This window comes from Sturnira hondurensis, unplaced genomic scaffold (assembly GCF_014824575.4).
Source record: "Sturnira hondurensis isolate 20B ecotype Veracruz unplaced genomic scaffold, ASM1482457v3 Scaffold0020237, whole genome shotgun sequence".
NCBI classification, from domain to species: Eukaryota; Metazoa; Chordata; class Mammalia; order Chiroptera; family Phyllostomidae; genus Sturnira; species Sturnira hondurensis.
Window position 1 is genome coordinate 213,453 of NW_028092868.1, and position 21,392 is coordinate 234,844.

The 21,392-nt window shown below is 44.7% G+C and overlaps 1 protein-coding gene across 1 annotated transcript in view; it reads right to left on the reverse strand.

Annotated features, from left to right (window-relative positions):
* Positions 1-21,392, reverse strand: part of MACROH2A2 (macroH2A.2 histone) — a 55,221-nt gene that overhangs the window by 26,608 nt on the left and 7,221 nt on the right. Inside the window, exon 2 of the mRNA XM_037029189.1 lies at positions 3,766-3,984. Within this exon, the coding sequence (XP_036885084.1) occupies positions 3,766-3,937 (172 nt within the window). The 5' untranslated portion in view covers positions 3,938-3,984. The remainder of the gene's footprint in view (positions 1-3,765; positions 3,985-21,392) is intronic.

The window sequence follows — 21,392 nt, forward strand, 5'->3', positions numbered from 1 at the left end:
ACGTGCCGCCTCACTGTGCTGTGTTCCCTGCTCAAGGCCCTGCCGGAGCGTAAGCCTGGGGAAGGCAAGATGGTGTCCGTTTGCCTCCCACTGTACCTTCAAGGGGAAATTCCGTCATATTTGTGTCTTGAATGTGGAAGGTCATTTCAAGGGTGACAGGAGGCTTTCCCGTTGTGAACACCCTTCCCTAAACAAAATCAACTGACGCTTCCTCCAAAACAACCAAAGGAAACAACTAACAGACACTCCCCCCACAGCTTTTACTTATTCAACAACAGCCTGAAATGCCACTAACAATGATTCACTTCTTTGGCTTAAAACTCCTTGTCTAATTAAAATGCAAACACAGCCCCCAAATACCACACTTTAACAGAATTAGTCATTGTTGTTTTGCCCTGAATAATTTCATCGGCTCTTAACAGAAGAGAGGGAAGAAGAATTGCCATGTATTGAGTGCATCTTATGCACCAGACATTTCTACACAATCTTCAGAAAGTTTCAGGAATTAGCCCAAGGTAACGGAGCTGGTAAACTGACAAATCAGATTTAAACTGACATCTAACCAAGCCAGTGCTTTCTCTGAACATCAGCCTGGGTTTGGAGGGGGGAAAACGCACAAAAGGAGGGTAAAGGACGCAGAGAAGGCAGACCTAGGCATCAAAGACAAACTTCACCTTCTCTATTTGATGGAGGAAGGTGCTGGATGCTGGGACTGGCTGGGGTTGGGAGGGAGGATACCAACGGCAACAGCATCCTTCCAGGTGCTCATTCTCTCCTCTACTTCATGTGCAACCCATGAGCAAATCCGGTTGGTTTTGCCTTCAAAATGCATCAGTACTCGCATCACGTCTCCGTGCCTGCACTGCCCACTCCCCACCACGTCTCTCACTGGATCTCTGCAATAACCTTCCAGTTGCTTCCCCTGCTTCCACCCTTGTACTGCCCCTGGCCATGAGATCACTCCCACTTCTGGCCCAAACCCCGCAGAGCCCCCATTGCTAGCTCTTATTCCCCCCACCAGCCCTTTCTCCCTCGCCCTCATTGACAGCCTAAGCCCCCTCCCTCAGCTCCAGCCCTTGGCCCCGCCGCTGTTCCCCCAACACTCCCAGCACCGGCCTTCCCTCAGGTTGGGACACCTGCCCCACACACCTGCAGGCCCACACCCTGGCCTCCTTCGGATGCCACCCCTCAGTAGGGCGGTTATAACTCCCCTCCCCTCTTCCTGGAACACCCTTATCCATCCTTCCTTTCAGCTTTATTTGTCCCCTAGCGCTTAGCATGGTCTGACGCAGCACAGACACTCCCTTATCAGTTCACGCCTCCCCTCCAGAGCACATTGGGTGGGAGGGCTGGGGTTCCGTCTGTCCTGGTCTGAGCTTCAGCATCGGCGTCCTGGACCCCGCGCACGTGGCAAGTGTTCAAAAACTGTTGGTGGATGGAGGAGTATGAGAACTCAGCTGAGAAACAGGAGGGCGCTGTACTTTGGGAGAGAGACACTACGAATCTTTAAAGATGTGCTGGCTCGAAGTCAGAGTGTGACCTTCAGGGTACAGCAGGCATTGCCCTGGAGGCAGCTGGGGGCTCTAATCCAAGACAAATTAAACATCCTATCCGTGGTCCAGTTCTGTCACCAGAGACAGTCTGAGGACTTTGTGTGTGCACTGACATGTAGATGCTTAACAGATATTTGCTGAATAAATAAATAGGCATCTTTGCTGAATCAAAGATGAACAGAAGCCAGTGATTCAAAAGGCCAAATTTTGTTTTATTATGCATGAAGTTTAGACTTTTGCCAAGTGGAGACACAGGAAGTATTTAATTACTTTAATTATACAAGCATTATCATGGAGCAGCACAGTCTAGCAGAAAGTGCATGGTTGGGGGTTGAAGGGCCACAGGGAACCCCACCCAGCTCCCGCTCAGAGACTGTGAGGTCTCTGGGTTACTCAGGTGGTTTCCAGTCTCAGGGGGTGACACGGGCCTAACAGATTGCCTTAAAATTTCATTCACCTTTTTTCAAAGTCCTTCTCCTCCATCTGGAGTCAGCAGATTTTTCCATCGGATTTCTGGGTTCTACCCCAGACCCAGTGGATCAGACCAGGTGCGTGCATTTTATTTTTCTTTAAAGTTTCATTTTTATTTTTTTACTTTTATTTTACTGATTTAGAGAAAGATAGATGTTGATTTGTTGTTCCACTTATTTATGCATTCATTGCTTGATTCTTATATGTGCCCTAACCAGGGATTGAACCCGCAACCTTGGTGTATGTGGATGATGCTCCAACCAACTGAACTACCTGGAACTTACATTGCAAGCATTCCCCAGGCCTTTAGGCCTGTTGCCACAAGACAGGATGCCATCTCGCTCCTCTGAGCGGTCCTTGAACCAGCAGCATCAGCATCACCTGGGAGCTTGTTCGAAACGTGGAGTCTCAGGCCCCACCCCCGACTGTGTCGACAAGATCCCCAGAGTGATCCCTCTTTGAAAAGCACTGCTCTATCACACTTGATTCGGTTGACTTGCAGAGCCTCCAGCCTTTCTTTCCAACCTCCAGAAGGATCCTCCCGAAAAACTTTTAGTCCGGGAACAAGCCATTCATTTCACAATACAGGACAGGCTTACAGTGCTGAGGTCTGCCTGCCTGACGGAAGGTCCAGGGCGACCAGGTTTCCACGGGTGGATCAAGGCAAACCTTTCACCAGTGACATTGCTCAGTGAGTGACAGGGAGCAGGATGGCAGAATAGGACCGTACATTTAAAGAGGAAGAGATCGCCCTTGAGGAAGAAGCAGGTTGGGAAGAGGGACCTGGGACAGAAACCAGGTCCAGCCCTGCCCTGCCTGGGGGTTTTCACGCTGTGGCTGCAGGGGGCTCAGCTCCCGGGTGGGCAGTGTGGGGAGGTTTGCCCAAGGACTTCACCCTGGTGTCTGTGGAGCCTGTGACCGTGGGCGGGGTCGGAAGCATTGCTGCTAAGTGGCCGAAAGGACCCCTTCAATGAACTAATCACACTGATTGACATAGGTTTTTATTTTGATATTTTTATATATATTTCTAAAGCAGCTTTGAAATTGTGAAGTACGGTTTCTGTTTATGACATAAGAGTACAATGACAAAAATGAAGTAGAAAGTTACTCTAATATATAAAGAACACACACAGCCAGACTCACCTCTTTGTAAAAAAAAAAAAGTAATTTTAACAACCAATATGGGAAACTATTTCCTATGTACCCATTGTAGACAGAGAACCACCACTGTAAAGGAGCAAAATCAGAACATTTTTGGCTCCATGGAACCAACTGAAATGCTTTCGATGCTCTGGTCAATGTCATTCATGGACAGAGTCCCAGTTTCAACGCACCGGGAGAACTGATGTATAATGAGGCCTTTGACATAGAGTGATGACCCCTTCACAAAACAGCAACCTAACCCCTCCCTCTCCTCCACCCATCCTCCTGGTAGTTTCTCTCCTTTGGGAACCTAAATTTTTACGAATTGCGTTTGCCTACACAAGACCCACCTTTTTCAGGGCTGGTGTGAAAAAATTGCTCTATTGTGGGTTCCCTTCCCCCCGTGTCATTTATCCGTCCTCCTTCGGCCCCTTCTCCCCACTAAAGCCTGCAGAAACGGAGTTCAGCCGCGCAGGCCAGCTGAAGCCCAGTTAGCAGCCACAGCGGCCTTGAGGCAGCACCCTTCCCAGCCTGTGGGGGGCGCCCGGGGGAGGGTGAGATCTGGGAGTGGGCTACCTGGCCCTCGAGGTCGCATTACCTGCCAGGTACTCGATGACTGCCGCCATGTACACGGGAGCACCCACGCTGATCCGGTACTTGAACGTCCCTTTCTTCAGGTAACGCATCAGCCTCCCCACCGGGAAGATGACACCGGCCCTGGCTGAACGGGACAGCTTGGACATTTTCTTCTTCCCGCTCCGGCCCGACATCTTGCTTCAGTTTCCCTCTCAGCTTGCTGACACGGTGGAACGCAATGCTGGAAAAGAAAGACAACAGGGTGAGAAAGGGCGGCTCGCAGGTATCTTGGGGGCAGTAGTGTGGTCCTAGAGCACTGTGGGGCATGCCTGATAGTCCCCTGCAGGCAGCTGACACCTGGCGGCCGCGCAGGGAGCGGCAGGCAGGAAGCTGGGCCTGGGGTCTTTGCAGGGGCGTTGGCAGGCCCACCTGCAAGCATCTCCCCACCCCGTCAAACCGGCCCAGAGAAGCTGTCCCTAGAGAGAGAAGTGATGGTGTTTTCGGCAGCTGAATAATGGCTTCCAAAGGTGTCCACTTCATCACCCCCAGGACCATTTGTGAGTGTAAAACATTACTTGGCAAAAGGGACTTTGCAAATGTGATTAAGTTCAGGATCCTGAGATGGGAAGATTATCCTGGATTATCTGGGTGAATCTGAAGTGGTGCAAAGAGAGGTGAGAGATGGGAGTGGGTAGTGACTGGAGTGAGGGAAGTTCTCCTCTCAGGGCTTCCAGAAAGAACCAGTCCTGTCGACACCTTCATTTTAGCCCAGTGTAACTGAGTTTGGACTTCTGACCTTCAGACTCTGAGACAATTAAGTCTGTATTATTTGAAGCCACTAAATCTGGGGGTACAGCAGCAACAAGAAAACTAATGGGATTCCTCTTTTCTCTGATTTGTTTGTGTCTCTTTTAATAGGCAGTATTTAATTAATTTACTCATTTTTATTTATTTTTAGAGAGAGGGGAAGGGAAGGAGAAACAGAGGGAGAGAAACATCAATGTGTGGTTGTCTCTCACACGCCCCCTACTGGGGACCTGGCCCGCAACCCAGGCATGTGCCCTGACTGGGATTTAAACACGTGACCCTTTGCTTCACAGGCTGGCTCTTAATGCACTGAGCCACAGTAACCAGGGCAATACATAGTATTTTATTATAATGTTGGCTTTGACCTACAGCTCACAGCTGATTTCTCAGATGGAAACACTTTTCTAAATTTCCAATAATTTTTAAAAATAGAAACATGCCGGAAGATGCAGTTTTATTGAACATGCTAATGCACAGTAGCCAAACATAGCAAATGGAAGTCAGAATACAACCCAAGCTTCTGCTGCTTGGAATAGGGCACCCAGGTGGACCTGGGGGGGAAACTTCAGAATGAGCACGAAGAAGTGACCTCAGTAGGACACACGGAGAGACGTGTTTCTAACTCATTGTTTTTTCAGGAAGCTATCTTTTGTGCGAAATAAAATAATTATATGCTTCTGAAAGAGTCTCTGTAAGGCTAAAGTTAATTCAGAGCATTGTAATAGTGCTTAACTTTTGTTGGTTGAGGGAGTACTGTGACCAAAGAATGGAATGTAATTCAGAATAAATAGAAGTACATTACAAAGGACAAGCAAGCAGGACCAAAGAAAAGAAACCAGAAAATTTCTAGGAAGTGTGTTAATGAATGAAGCTCTCTGCCCCAAAGGTAACGTCATTGCCAGTGGCCATTTCTCGTGGGGATGGAAAACGAGAAAGTCAAAAAGAAACTGAAATTGGTTCTACCTGTTGAGGCAGCCATTTCAAATCTTGGCCAGGCCAGCTGACCAACAGCCCAGGTGGCAGGGAAAAGGCCTAAGAAAGTGGCTAAAAATATGATGGGTGAAAGTGCTAGATGAATGCATGGCTAATGTGAAAGGTCCCAAACTGGGATTTGTTTCATCTGGGTAGAAGACTGAACATTGAGTTCAACTTTCTAAAGTATCTGGTAACTCCGTTATGACTGAGGAGTTACAGAAAGCCATGGAATTAGCAACAAACTCCATTCTCAACACCCTCCTATCCCCGAGGTGAAGGGTGGGAGTTTGAGGCGTTTTATTACATGCCTCACAAACGTTCATTTTAAATGTTTATATGTACCTATATGATCCCATTTTATGTGTAGCTTTGCCACAAAAAGATGTAGGTATTCATCAAAGTTAAGCACAAACAAAGATGAGCAAATAGCCTTAGAATATTCTCTCTTTCATAGTAAGGCGTGGGAATAAAGCCATCACTGTGTTTAGGACTTCTGCATTTTCTGTGCTTCCGGTGTCCACAGCTGTTAACTCTTTGTAAATAGACTCACAGATGTCCTCTCTTGGAGGAAGCGAGCAACTGCACATTAGGATTATAACCATCTATTTAGGTTGAGGAAACTTAGGTCAGGCATCAGTAAATGTTCTGAGTGGCTGTTGTTGGCCATTACTGTCCAGGGCCAGGGCACATGTACAGCAATGTGAAATGATGGTACTTGTCCTCAGATTGAGCCACACGGCACATGTTTGCTAGCTGGTGGCAGCGTTCAGAATGGAGGTGGCTCCTGGCGCATCGGGACTGGGATCCAGGGCGTGGTCCTGCTTCCGCATAACCAGCTCTGTGAGCTCTGGGCCCTCAGTGTAGGTCGCATCTGTAACATGGGACAGTGACTAATAGGTCCCCAGGGTCCTTCTGCTCTTAACCACTCCTGTTTTTTTCAACTTTCAAATGATTCTGGAAAAGAAGTTTACGCCCTTTAAGAAATGAGTTTTAAAGTGTTGAAAGCTGGTGCAGGTTCACAAAAATGTGTTAGTACTGGTGACGCCACGAAGCCAATGATGTACTTTTTTTCAGTTACTAGTAAATGGAGAGAAGGGAGAGGATTAGTAGGTCTGTCCACCAAGGAAACACCTAGAAAGCCCACCCCAAGCGGTGCGCCCTGTGGGTAGATTTGCACCAGACAGTCATGGCCTTTCCCGCCCTTTCCCACTGACAGAGCCGTGAACAGAGGACAAACCCACAGGGGCAGGACTCCCCCACCCACTCCTCCAGTTCCCTCAAACGAAAGAGCCAGAGAATGAGTAGGTGTGCAAGATAAAGCTACCTAGGGACTTTCCCAACGTCAGCCAAGAAGAGTCACAAATTGCCCTAAAAATTGGAAATTAGGACCAGCAGCAGAAGAAAAATGGGGTTTCAGGGGACAGAGGCCTACAACGCTCATGAAGATAAAACAGCCAAGTATGGAAAACGGGGTTAGGTGAAATAGACAGAGATATCACTGAGTATTATAAAATGTGGGGATCACCCAAACACAGCATCTGTAACAAGACTTTCTTTGGCTTCCATATTTCCCTCCATGCGGGGGCCTTGGGACAGAGCTGAAGATGCAGCTCCACTTGAGGTCTGCGGGTAACGGGGACTGCTGTATATGCTTCCATAGCACCAGCGTTCTTCATACCCGGGGAGCCCATCTTCTCAGACATTGGGCTGAGTTCAAGCAGCCAGGCACTTAACTCCTGGGCCCCAAGTGCTGGGGGGTCCCTGAACACCGTAGGAACAGGATCATATCAAGGAATCCCTGGGAAAGCAGGGAGGAGGCCTATCCTGCCACTGGAGCCCACAGATGGAAGCAAGGGCTGTACTGGAGCCTCTTGAATGCTTTCCAAAGACCACCCCTGTCCTTCAGCCTGAGCTGGCTCTGCCTGGTGCTGTAAGAAATTATAACTCCTGACTTCTTCTTTTCCAGGCCAGCCTTTCCCATTCTTGGGAAGTCAGGTGATACAAAAACTTGAACAGGCTGTTATCTACCTTCTGTGCGCCTGAGTCTGTGTTGGACTACTCATCTAAAGAGAAAAGAACTATTGCAATGTGATTTTTTTCTATCAGCCATTTCTTTCCATCCAAACTTTAATATTTAAATGTTTACATTTATTTTCTTTATGCTCTACAACAAATTTTACTCTAATTAGGCTAAGCTTAAGGACTCTAGTTCATTAAGTTTACCATGTTTGAAGTGAACAGGGTCTTTGAGTGGTTCTAGGCACTATGTGGCGCCCCCTGGAGGCCACTCAGCCATGCTCAGGTGGCTCCATTCTCCAGGAGGCTCTGAGGTTCTTAAGAGGAATTGGGTAGACCAGAAACATACAACCTAAATCTGCAGTACACTGTCCTTTCATTCCTGAGAGACCGAGAATACTAAGGTGTAATGTCTCATAATTACTTGCAGAGTGAATGGGAGAGTTATCGGTGTGTTAACTGTAGGGGACAGGAAAATAAAGCTCAAAATTCAAGGAGAGAAGGGAGAGAAGGCAGTGCTGGCTGTCCAGTCCCTCCCACCTCCAGGAGGACAGCAGCAGGTTTTGTGTGCACTGGGGAAGAACGCATGCTCCAACACCGTTGTTTTAGGATTTATTTTTATGATTGGGTTTTCAGCCCATAAAGACACCAATGAGGGTGATTTTACAGGTATCACAAGGGTAAATATTAAACTGCAGCGCTGACTCAGACGCGGGCAGTAAACTCACACCAGCCTATTCAAATAACTACTGTATGTCATTGGTTTTACAATGCTCTTTTTAAGAAACATTTTACTATCTCTAGAAATCAGTATGCATCTTGCAATCTATGACATCATAGATTCAAGGAAAGTACATATTTATGGAGCATTTATTATTGGGCAAGAAACTACATTAGATATTGTAGGGTGTACATAGCCCCTTGTCCTCAAATGTTTTCCAATAAAGTTTTATGATAGACCATAATACAATTTCGAATAGATGTGAGAGACTTGGTTCCCAAACTGTGTGCCAATGCACCCTGGGACATAACAGAGGGCGTTTAAGATTTCAAAGAAAATACAGGGGTACTCAACCTCCACTGGACCCCACAACCGTGAGCTGGTGCTCGTGGTGGTCCCACCAGTGGTTCACGGTAGTTTGCACTCTCTTCCTTTTGATGGCACCGAGTCTTTGCAAAGCTGAGTTTTTGGCTGTTGCTCTGATTCAAAGCAAGTGCTGGGTGAAAATCCACATGGAGCAGAAAATGACAGTGGAGACCTCCAGCCCAACCCTTAGGCCTGAGAAGTTGTGCAGTGTCTACCAGGTGCACACGTCCTGTGTGTGATTCATTGTGGTTATTTAAGAATGGGATATATTCTTTTTTCTTTTAATTCATGTATTAATATTTTCTTAAACAGCTACTGTTGTTAGGACATATATACTTAGGTTGTTTGGACCTAACCACCTAATAAATAGAGCCAGTAGGCATTTTTTTTGGCCTAGAAGCTCCTGGAAAAATGACTGAGACACTTAGTTCTCTGTGGACTGGGGGGGAGGGGGGTGCGGTTTGGAGACTTCTTTGTTAGTGCCCACCACCACCAGGCTAAAACTTATAATTACGACCTACGTAAGGTCACCCTGAAGCAAGGAAAACAAGAGAGTTAAGTTGTTTAAATTTGTTTTATTTTTCCTTTTTTATTTAACTTTTTATTATATTTTTCCATTACCATTTAGTCCCTGTATACCCTCCACCCCCCACCGCACTGTTGTCCACGTCCACGAGTCCTTTTTCCTTTTTGCTCAATATCTCCCCCGCCAACCTTCCCCCCCTTAGCTNGCTAAAACTTATAATTACGACCTACGTAAGGTCACCCTGAAGCAAGGAAAACAAGAGAGTTAAGTTGTTTAAATTTGTTTTATTTTTCCTTTTTTATTTAACTTTTTATTATATTTTTCCATTACCATTTAGTCCCTTTATACCCTCCACCCCCCCAGCAATCACCGCACTGTTGTCCACGTCCATGAGTCCTTTTTCCTTTTTGCTCAATATCTCCCCCGCCAACCTTCCCCACCTTAGCTGCCATCCTGCTCTCCATCTATGAGTCTGTCTCTATTTTCCTTGTTAGTTCAGTGTTTATTAGATTCCGCATATGAGTGAAACATGAGTTTATTTTATCTTTACATCTAAGTAATACTTGCCCATAGCAAAGTGAATTAAAAGGTAAAGAAATGCATAAAAGGAAAAGCAACAGTCTCTCACTTTGCTCACCCGCAATCTCACTTCCAGAGGCCATTTCATGTAACAATTTTTCATTTTACTTCTAGTGGTTACCTCCCAAACTTTAATGTTTATACCTCTTCTTCCTGATTTATTTTCACTTTTAGAGTCTCTATCAATACTACCTAAGGATTAGAACTTAATTCACTTTCATTGGCAGTATATTTCCTCAGTTGATTACCCTGGAAGTGTTAAAGAATACATTTCAATCTCTGTTTCTGACTCCACCCACTTTAGGCAGTATCTTGAGTCATCGTCACATAAGATGCAGATGTGTGCGCCCTGATCTTCCCCTGGTCTACTCCTCTCTACGTTACCTCCCGATTTCTACCTCCGTCTTCTATACTTTCAGTCATCCATTAGTAGCACTTATACATATGATTAGGACTTTGTAAATACCATTCCCTGCAGAACCAGGTGGGTGCTAGCCTCACATTTTCCCTTCTGTGTTCCCACACTAGGATCCCTGTGCTCAGTATAAAGTAATGGATTCACCTTGTTCTGAAAACCTGTTGTTCGAAATTCCATTTTACTTGGCTTCACGTCTTTCTTTCTTTCTTTTTTTTTTAACATTTTATTTATTTATCCTTAGAGGGGAAGGGAAGGAGAGAAGGAGAGAAATATCAATGTATGGTTGCCTCTCGAGAGTCCCCTGCTGGGAACTGGCCTGCAACCCAGACATGTGCCCTGACTGGGAATTGAACCGCGATCGTGTGGTTCGCAGGCCCGCGCTCAATCCGCTGAGCTACACCAGCCAGGGCAACTTGGCTTCATGTCTTTCTTGTATAGCACCTCACCTCAAGTTACTGATTACAGTTGATTCATGTTATGTGTAATACCGTAGGCCACCCCTCCCCAGTTTCTCTTTCTGCAGTTTCTGTTACCCACGGTCAACCTCACTCTGAAAATATTAAATGGAAAGTTCTAGAAATAAACAATTCATAGGGTTTTAATTGTGTACTGTTCTGAGTAGTGCAATGAAATGTACTTGGTTTCTTGCCTTTCTGTCAGGAACATGAGTCACCCCTTTGCCCAGAGACTCCATGGTGTGTATGCAGCTCCCCACCTGTGGCAAGTACCCATAGTCTTGGTTATCTGACCCAGCGTCACAGTCACAGTGCTTGTGGTTAAGTACCTCTTATTTTACTCAATGACGGCCCCGAAGTGCAAGAGTAGAGACGCTGGCAATTTAGACGTGCCAAAGAGAGGCTGCGAAGTGCTTCAAGTGAAAAGCTGAAAGTTCTCGAAGTAAGGAAAGATGTAAAAAAATCATGTGCTGAGATTGCTAAGGTCTATGGTAAGAACTAATCTTCTATCAGTGAAATTGTGAAGGAAAAAGAACTTCACGCCAGTTTCGCTGTCAACCTCAAACTGTAAAAGTTAGGGCCACAGCGCGTGATACATGCTTAGTTAAAATGGAAAAGGCGTTACATTTGTGGGTGGAAAACATGAACAGAAAACGCATCCTGACTGATGGCAACATGTTGCATCAGAAAGCACTGTACTTATACGAAGACTTCAGTGAGGGTGTAATGAACAGGAAGGACCATAGTTCAGCAGGTCCTTGAGCACTGTCATTTGATTCAACATCGTTTTTTTAAAGTATATTTTGATTATGCTATTACAGTTGTCCCAACTTTTCCCCCTTTGCCCCCCTCCCCTATAACTCCCTTCCCTCCAGCAAACCATCCCCCCTTAGTTCATGTCCATGGGTTGTACATATAAGTTCTTTGGATTCTCCCATTTCCTATACTATTCTTAACAACCTCCTGTCTATTTTGTACCTACCAATTATGCTTCTTATTCCCTGTACCTTTTCCCTCATTCTCCCCCTTCCCCCTTCGGCTAATAATCCTCCAAATGATCTTCATATCAATGAATCTGTTTATGCTCTGGTTGTTTGCTTAGTTTGTTTTTGTTTTTTAAAATTCAGTTGATAGTTGTGAGTTTTTTGTCATTTTAATGTTCATAGTTTTGATCTTCCTTTTCTTAGATAAGTCACTTCTTAACATTTTCTATAATAGTGGCTTGGTGATGATAAACTCCTTTAGCTTTGCCTTGTCTGGGAAGCAGTTCATCTGCCCTTCCATTCTGAATGATAGTTTTGCTGGATAGAGTAATCTTGGATGTAGGTCCTTGCTTTTTATCACTTTGAATACTTCTTGCCAGTCCCTTTTGCCTGCCAAGTTTCTTTTGAGAAATCAGCTGATAGTCTTATGGGAACTCCCTTGTAGGTAACTCTCTGCTTTTCCTTTGATGCTTTTAAGATTCTCTCTTTAACTTTTGTCAATTTAATCACCATGTGTCTTGGTGTGTTCCTCTTTGGGTCCAACTTGTTGACTCCCTGTTCTTCCTGGACTTGTCTGTCTGTTTACTTCACCAAATTAGGGAAGTTTTCTTTTATTTTTTTAAATAAGTTTTCTATTTCTTTCTCTTCTTGGGGGGCTGTGGTGGCCAGGTGGTGAAGGTGTTGGACTCAATTGCTTTCTCTTTCTCTTTTCCTTCTGGCATCCCTGTGATTTGGATGTTGGCACTTTTGGAGATGCCCCAGAGTCTTCCTATTCTTTCCTCATCTTTTTTTGTATTCTTGTTTCTTCATTCTGCTCTGGTTGACTGCTTAGTTCTTCCTTATGGTCCAATTTGTTGATTTGAGCCCCTGCTTCCTTCCCTTCACTGTTGGTTCCCCGTGGATTTTTCCTTATTTCACTTAGTGTAGTCTTCACTTCTTCCCTTATGCATTTGAGGTACTCCATGAGATCTCTGAGAATCCTTATCACCAGTGTTCTAAACTCTGCATGTGAAGGTCGACTAACCTCATTTTGCTTAGTTCTTTTCTGAGGTTTTGTTCCGTTCATTCATTTGAGACATACTTGTCTCTCCAATTTGGCAGCCTCCCTGTGTTTGTTTCTGAGTATTAGGTAGAGTTGCTTTGACTCTCTGTCTTGGTGCACCTGTTACACTGTACGGGGCAGAGCCTTTGGTAATCACCAGGGTGGGGCAGCTCTCTTCAGCACTCTGTGGCTTTGTATGTGGGGGAGGGGCCAGTGAGGGGGCAATGCTGCTGCCTGACTGCTGGAGGCTTGTTCAGCACTGGACCTGCTTCCAGTCACTTACTCCTGCGGCCCCGCTACTTCTTGGACTGTAGTGATTCCCAGTGGGTGTGAGTTTGCATGTCCTAGGACCCTATGGCCCTTTAAATGGACTGTCTGGAGAGACCCACCGTTTCTTCCGCTGCCCCAGCCCCCACTGGTTTTTACAGCCAGGAGTTATGAGGCTTTGCTGTTTCAGTGCTGGTACTCTGGGCTGCACTTCTGACCTTGGGCTTGTTCCCCAGGTAACCCTAACGTGGGCCTGCCTGTTCCACTGGCCCCGCTGTTACCTCTTCACTGCCAACACACAACATCTCCTCTGCCCGGGCTCCCCGACTCCACCCCTCCTGCCCGTCTGGATGAATATTTCTTCTTTAAATCCTTTAAATCCTTGGACTTCCATACAGTTTGATTTTCTGTATGGGTGTTTATTTTCAGTTCTGGGTGAATATTGTTTTGAGGTTAGTTGTAATCCTTCCTATGGTTGTGCAAGAAGGTGAGGTATTTCTACGTACATCTCCATCTTGACTGGAAGTCTCGATTCAACCTTGTTTTGTTGTTAATGTTGATGAGAACAAAATCAATTCCCAGTGCTGGACCACTGTCTGTGTGGAGTTTTCACATTCTTCCCATTTCTGTGTGAATTTTCTCAGTGGACTCTGGTTTCTTCCCACATCCCCAAGAGGTGCACGTACGGTGAACTGGCATTTCTGAGTTGTCCCATCTGAGTGAGTGTGGGTGTGATGTGCCCAGTGATGAAGGTGCCTGCCCTGGGCCCCTGAGATGTGGGGAGAGGTTCTGCCACCTGTGACCCTGAACTGGAATAAGCAGGTTGGAAAATAATGATCTTACTTGTTTTCATTAAATTGTCTTAATGTATGCAGAGCTCACATTTATTTTATTTTATTTTATTTTATTTTATTTTAAGACTTTATTTATTTATCTTTAGATGGGAACGGAAGGAGAGAAGGAGAGAAATATCAATGTATGGTTGCCTCTTGAGAGTCCCCTGCTGGGAACTGGCCTGCAACCCAGGCATGTGCCCTGACTGGGAATCGAACTGCAATTGTGTGGTTCGCAGGCCCGCACTCAATCCACTGAGCTACACCAGCCAGGGCACATTTATTTTAATGTTTAATACTAGAAGTGTTTTGGGTCTTTCTTTATAAGTTTTGTGATGTTTTGTGACCAGAAAGATGCTGTGAGAACTTAAGTCTTGTTTGTATCACTAGCCTCTTGTGAAACTGGTTTCATCATACGTGATCATACATTGTTGCCCATGAAGCTGCAGTTTCTAAGGACCTACGGACAAGGTTCCATGCGAGCTACTGTATATGCAGGTTCAGTACTATCTGCAGTTTCAGGCATCCACGGGCCTTTAAAATATATCTCCAGTGGACAAGTGGGGACTACTGCAGGTCTGTTCTACAAATTAGCCAGAAACACTGGGTTAGTGAATATAGTGAACTACTTCTCCTCAGGGAAACAGGGTTAGGCTGCTGTGAGTCTCTGGTCACAAGTTTTTCACCAATGGAAAAATACATAATCTTGTTTCATGTGTATTTCTATTTAAAGACACCTTACTTAAAACGGATTATTGATTCATTAACATTGAACTCATAGCCCTATAACTTGTGCCTGAGCAAACCTTATCTACCACATGTACTTTTTCCAGAAGGCACATCACCTTCTTGTGGGGAGGAACACCACACAGCACCTCAGTACTACGCTTGGGAGCCATTTCAAACAGCGGAATCAGCAGAAAGCCCCAAAATGTACAAACGTGACACTAAATAAACCACGGAAAGGACACTAGTCTACAGTGTGGATGCAATAAGAAGGCCGAGTGGCCTGGTCCCACCTCAGCTGGGAAGTGTGCACTGGGTGGCTCACGTTTTTTGCGGCGTGGGCATATCCTTGGACGGCAGCACAATGCCATGGGTAATGTACCAGTGCGGGGGTTAGAGATACATTTTATTGAGTAGGTAAATTCACAAATATGGAATCTGAATAATGAGGATCAAATGCATTCTTTGTTCTTGTCTTGACCAAAGAGAAATGTGCCTTTGCCGTGTGGTGAACATCACGCAGCTTCTCTGTCACACCATGCTTTGCACGGGGCCACTTTCTGCCCAGAGGCCTTCATCCTTAATTGCTCTGGCCTCCGGCTCCCGGTGGACCGGTTGTGCTGCCCTCGGGTCACTCTGGAACTGTCTTCCCCGCTCATCCTTGACCCTGACTGCCTCTTTCTTGGCCTTCTCCGTCGTTTTCTTGGTATCCACTTCAAAAAACAATCCAGAGGAGTGAACTTTGTTTTCTCACAAAGTGGAGCTGTCTTCACTGAATGATCTTTGGATTATAATTTGGTGGGGTATATAATTTTTAGCATCAAAACCATACCGTTTCGACATCTTGAAGCCATCGGCCCACTGCTTTTACCACCCTGCACTACAGAGGAGTCTGGTGCTCCCTCGCCCTCCAGCTTTCAGATTTTGTTGTTCCGTGCTTTCATCTCACAAGGACGTGCCCAAGTGTGGATCCTGCGCACCCCATGCGTCCTGCTCAGCACTCTCGATAAGCCTGTTCAGTCTGAGGTTCATTTCTTTCGTGACTCCGGGAACTGTCTGTCCTTGCATTTGCTTGTTTTCCTTCACCTGCTCATTTCTGTCACGTTTCCCTGTACTTGGCTCTTCCTGGGTGGCCTGTAAGCCAGGTGTTGGATCTTCTGATTGTTCCTCAGTCTCATACTTTTCCTTCTATTTTTTCAGTGCTTTTAATATCTATTGAATTTTGGTAATCCTATGATTAATACCCAAGAACTCTTTCTTGTTCTTTGTTCCATTTTCCCAGCATCCTGTTCTTTTATAAATGCATCATACCTTCCAACCTCCCTGAAACTAGTTATGTTGCTGTTATCTCTTCTGGTCTCTGAGTTATTTTATCCAGTCATTCGTCCCGTGAGTCTGTTCTCATTTTCTCTTTCATGTTGGCTTGCCTCAAAGGCCTGACATACTTGAGAACAAAAGACAAGGGAGGCATGGTCCCTGGGAACTTCCACAGGCCATGCCAACAAGTGGACACCACCTTAGAGGGTCCCTCAGGAACTAAGAGCCCCCGAATACCAGAATGAGGGAGCTTTAGTGCGTGGGACCATATCTATCCTAGAAGTTTTAGGCTCGCCCGCCCTGTAGTTGTTCAATTCTAGAGAGGAAATCTCAGATGGCTAGTTTGTGGGGGAAATGCCAGACACCAGACATGCCAGAGTGTCAGAAACTTTGCTAGGAGCACGGAAGGAGAGAGGCCACTCGCCTGTCTGCTCTGCAGAGACCTTGCCTGACTGCCCACTTTCCACCCTGCCTGCCCTCAGTGCAGCTCCCTCTTGCTTTCATTCTTGGTTGTGGCTTCCCTGTGATAGTGCCTGCCGTGGCTCTGTGAACTTGCAGTCTTCCGGGTTTGCTGAACTCTCCCGTCTGTTGAGGGCCAGTACCATCCCCTGCCCCCTTTTAAGTATTTATTTTCTTTTAAATGTTTTAATGTGAGTTTCAGAGAGAGGGGAAGGGAAGGGGAAAGAGAGGGAGGGAAACATCAATGTGTGGTTGCCTCTCAGGTATCCCCTACTGGGGACCTGGCCTACAACCCAGGCATGTGCCCTGACTGGGAATCGAACCAGTGACCCTTTGGTTTGCAGCCCATAGTCAATCCACTGAGCCACACCAGCTAGGGCACTATTTCTTTTCTTTGTGCTTCTTTACCATTATTTTGGAGGGGCCCCAGATATGGAAAGCACATGTGTTCGGTCCATCATTTTGAACTGGAAACAAAAGGTCACTTTAATTTAACATCTTAACAAACATCATTTGGGAATTAGCCTAGAAATGAGTATGCTGGGAAAGAGAAAAAGCTCAACTGTTTTATAATTGAGTAATAATGTCATATTAAAAATTTAGATCACTTTCATTACCAGGTGAGTCAATGGAAACTAATTGGTCTTGAGATAATTGAGGAATATAAAATTTTGTATCAAGAGATTGTATAAGACTAATTAATATAATAGAATCAAATTCAGTGGCTCTGTATTTGTATGATTATAGCATATGGTATTCCTGTAAACAATATTTAAAATTATACTGTAATCCCAGAAGGAAGGAGAGAAAAGAAAGGAAAAATGTTAAGCATTTGCTCTGACTGGATGAACTGACATTGGCAGGGAAACAGCATGAAAAGACGAAACAGTCTGGTTTCTTTAGACCAATATTTTCTTTTAATTTCAATAAATTCTTTCTCAAGCATAAAGAGCTGATAAAAATTAAACCATTTTTTTATGCCTCAAACAACTTCTTGAAATTTTTCTTATATGTTAACTGGTCAGAAATGTGACAAACTCTAGCCAATCAACAAGAAGTTTCATCAGGAGCCGTCAGCAGTTTTGATTTAAATGACCATTTTTCTGCCATCAAGCTTCTGCAAAGTGGCTTTAAAAAAAAAGAGAGCGATCATTTGAGACGGGGGAGTGGGGGGCGGGGGGCCAGTGTGTCAGAGGCGAGGGTGAGTCAGGCCGATGGGCCACCTTGATGAGGGATCCGGAATTACAAGGCAGCTTATTTTAAAGTTCTCTTTGAGATCAATCTCTGAATTCAGAAGTATACAAATCAAAAGGCTTTCACATATACATGACCTTAAATCTAGAAATAATAGGTTTTACCACTTTTTAATGATGTAATGAATTTAAAAAGGACTTTACTGCTTTCTGAAATGTATATAAACATGAAATTTAGAGTGTCATCCCCTAATGGATTCATGCACTGTTTTAAAATTGTTGAAATTGATTCGATGTATTCATTTTTAGTTCCCATGGTATTTCCCTAATCTGTATAGTAAGTATTGTGCTTCAGAATATTTTATATTGTAAACATTTATGAAAAAACGAAGTAGACACTGCAGTGAAGCATCTTTACTCTGTCAGTTGAAAATTATCCTTTGGGAGAATAAAATGAGATGAAATAAAATTAGGTAGGACATAAGGGAATTCAATGTAAATAAATTAACTATAGGTAGAAATATATTTTTAAAGGGTATGAAAAAATCTCTTAGCCTTGCAAGTAATAGAATTCTAATATATTTTGGTGTGTTACCCTAAGTGCTGCATTAAAATAATAATAGTTTGTTAGTATTATTTTGCAGCTGTAAAAACCACTTTCAGTAATACTAGCTAAATCACTTGCTCTATTACACTTCCATTTATGAACTCCAAGGGCAAATCATTATTGCACAAGTAATACTTTCCAAACCATTTTCTTCCAAGGCCACCTTTAAGTGAATGAGAATAGTCAATAATTTTATCGTCGTATCTGTTAAAGCACATTAACAATTTATAATGTAAAGAGCTCTATCAAATGCAATTTCATCAAAATGACATGTGGATCAAATTAACCAAATTAACCATCCATGAACGTTAGAACCAAGCATTAACCCAATTTATTTAAATTATACCATTGGGTTACAAATCATTCCCTTTTTAAAATGTATTTCAAGTCATGTCCCGGAGTAATCTAGTGGGAAGCTCAACTACCGGCACGTTCTTTCTCGTACAGAGGCGGAGGGTGCGTGGCTGTGTCTGGGCCTTTGCTGGGATGGCCACCCCGGAGGGCAGCAGAGCACACAGCGGGCGTGCATGGTAAGGAATGGATTTAGGCTATCTGTGGGACTGCAGTATGCAATGACTTAAAAAAAAGATTTAATTACTTATTTTTAGAGAGAGGGGAAGGGAGGGAGAATGAGAAGGTCAGAAACATCAATGTGGGGTTGCTTCTTGTGCCCCTCTACCAGGGACCTTCCCAGGCATGTGCCCTGACTGGGAATTGAACCAATGACCCTTTGGTTTGCAGGTCGATGCTCAATCCCCTGAGCCACACCAGCCAGGATGACACAGTGACTTTTAACACGTTTTGTCTTTGTTGAACCTAAGCTAAAGTTTTCTCTTTTTTGTAAGAGAAAAGTACAAGCTGTTGACATATGTTGTATTTCCCTTTTATTAACCTTATAGTATTTTCTACTATAAATATGGCCACTTGTTGTACTAGTTGGATGAGAAATGAATGAATAAAAATAACTTTAGTTCTCCTTGAATCTGAGTTACAGCAATGCATCCCAGAAGAAAATGAGCTAGTTTGCCTTCCTGAATCAATTTATTCATGGAAAACAAAATAAAAACAAAACAACCTTTCACTAGGTCCAGGCTGGTCTCTTGTCTTCTTGCTTTTGGGGAATTGGCAAATAGGAACAGCGAGCAAACTATCATGTTTCCTTAAAGTCTAAGTTTCAAATTATTAGCGAGGTTTATTGGTATAAACAGTGTCTTGTCTTACTTCTCTGAGCAGGGGACTGGCTTTGTCTGACCCAAGAGGAGCTTCTCAGGTGAGAGTTTGGGGACACGGGAACTCCCTCTGGGGGTGGGAATGAGTGGCCGCCACCAGGCTGCAGGTGGGCTGCAGTCCAGACACCTGTGACTACTGGGCAACTGAGTGCATAGTGGGGACCAGTTGTGGGCTCCCAAAGCTAGAACATGCTGTGGTCTAAGCAGAGGCAGCTGTCCATTTCTGCACCCCTCCTTTGCCTGCTCCCCTCACCCTGCTTCCCTTACTGTCAGTCCTCAGGCAGAGGTTGCATCGTGGAGACGAGTAGTTGGGGGGGGACTGCAGCTTTGGCTGCACTGTTTTATGCTAGTGATGGACTGTGTTGCTCACGTGGAGTCCCCTATAGCCCCTGCACCCCGGCACATCGTATCAGCTGTACCAAACAACCACTAGCCATACCGTGTCATTTCACCTGTGAGTGGAACTGGCTGGACTTCTAGGGGGCATCATGGTGGCAGAACGGAAGGTGCCGTGGACCAGGAAGTATGTGTGGGGTCGGGGTAAGAGGGGGTCCAGTTCTGCATTAACCAGCAAATCAGCCGATTTTCCAGACCTTCCCTTTTGTTCAAAAGATACCTTTCAGGAGCTCTAATACATAAAACAGATGGAAGGGCCTGGGAACCTCAAAGTCTTGGTCCCCACCTTTCCTGCCTTGGGCCTCTGAGGAAGCCTGAGCTCTATGGCGCTCCCCCTGAGAGCCACTGCCCCCACTGACCTCTGAGGTCCTTTGCAACCTAAAAGATGATGCTTTTCTGTGAAGATGCTCAAAATGTCACTCCTTTGGACCTCCCCTCCTGCCCCAATCTATTACTTACATTCATAGAGATGGAACAACCGGATAGAATTACGCCGTATGTGGGTGAGCCTTCCTTTGAAGTCAGTATTTCATCACCCACAATCACCACAGAGAAGAAAAACTGGGCCTGAGGACTCCGTTTTATTGTGTTTATAGGCCTGTCTCTTCTCCACCCCAGACAAGAACCTACACTGTTCGCCACAGACCAGCTGAGGTGAAAACCCACTTTGGTAGCAAGGGGGCGGTACTTTGGAGTTCAGTTCATTTCTGGAAGGCTGATCAACTCAGAAGTTTAGCACTCTGGTGGGGAAGCCAGTGGATTATCATCTGATCAAAGAGTTTATGGTATGTATTTTATAAGCTGCTGGAATTCACTTCTCATAGTCTACCACCACTATTCAATTCTAATGGTTTTATTGAACAATGAAGGCAGAACAAAACCCAAGCTACATAATTTGGTGTGTATACCATTAGCCGGCCCAGGCCAGCAAACACAGGGCCTGGGCTTTCCAGGGTAAGCTTGATTTTATTTTGTTATATTTTTGTACTGTAGTCATGGAAACACCCCAAATTTAGGCATCTAAACTGTATCATCAGGACTGCCTCTCATCCAGAAACAACCCCCAAATCTTTGGTCAGGCCATGTGTTGCAATTTGGGGCTAAACAATATAGTTGCTATAGTGAATTCTGCTGACACCACAAAATTATCTGAAGTAAACGTCCCTGTGCTGAGCCTGGTGGTCCTACCCATATTCACACACAGATTTCTGTCAAAGCAGGAGAATTCTGACTTGAACTACTTACTCTATTCCAAGGCCAAATTGGCAATGTCAGTCAAATAAATAGGGCAAAGTATGATGGATGGTGAGATAGGTAAATGAACATTATAGGCTTGGAGAAACCACCAAATTTATCTTATTTAATACTTTGTAACAAGACTGTTTAAAGTACAGTGTTGTGTAGCTCAATCTGATGCTCTTCATCTTTCATCTGACAAAGGTAAAACAGTGATGCAAATAAGGAATTTAATATAAAAGTCTGCATAATATTAAAATGAACATAATCCGAGAGTTACTGGGATGCTGGTACCAACAGGATGTAAGGACACAGGGCTGAGAAGTAAGGTCACCTGGGCTGGAGCCCTCACTCCACCCCCACCAGTTATGTGCTGGGTGACCTTGGGCATGTTCTTAAACTTTTTTTTCTGTAAAGTGGGTATAATAATAGTATCCACCTATACTACTAGGTGTTATTTAATAAGTACCTTATTTAATACATTTAATAATATTAAAT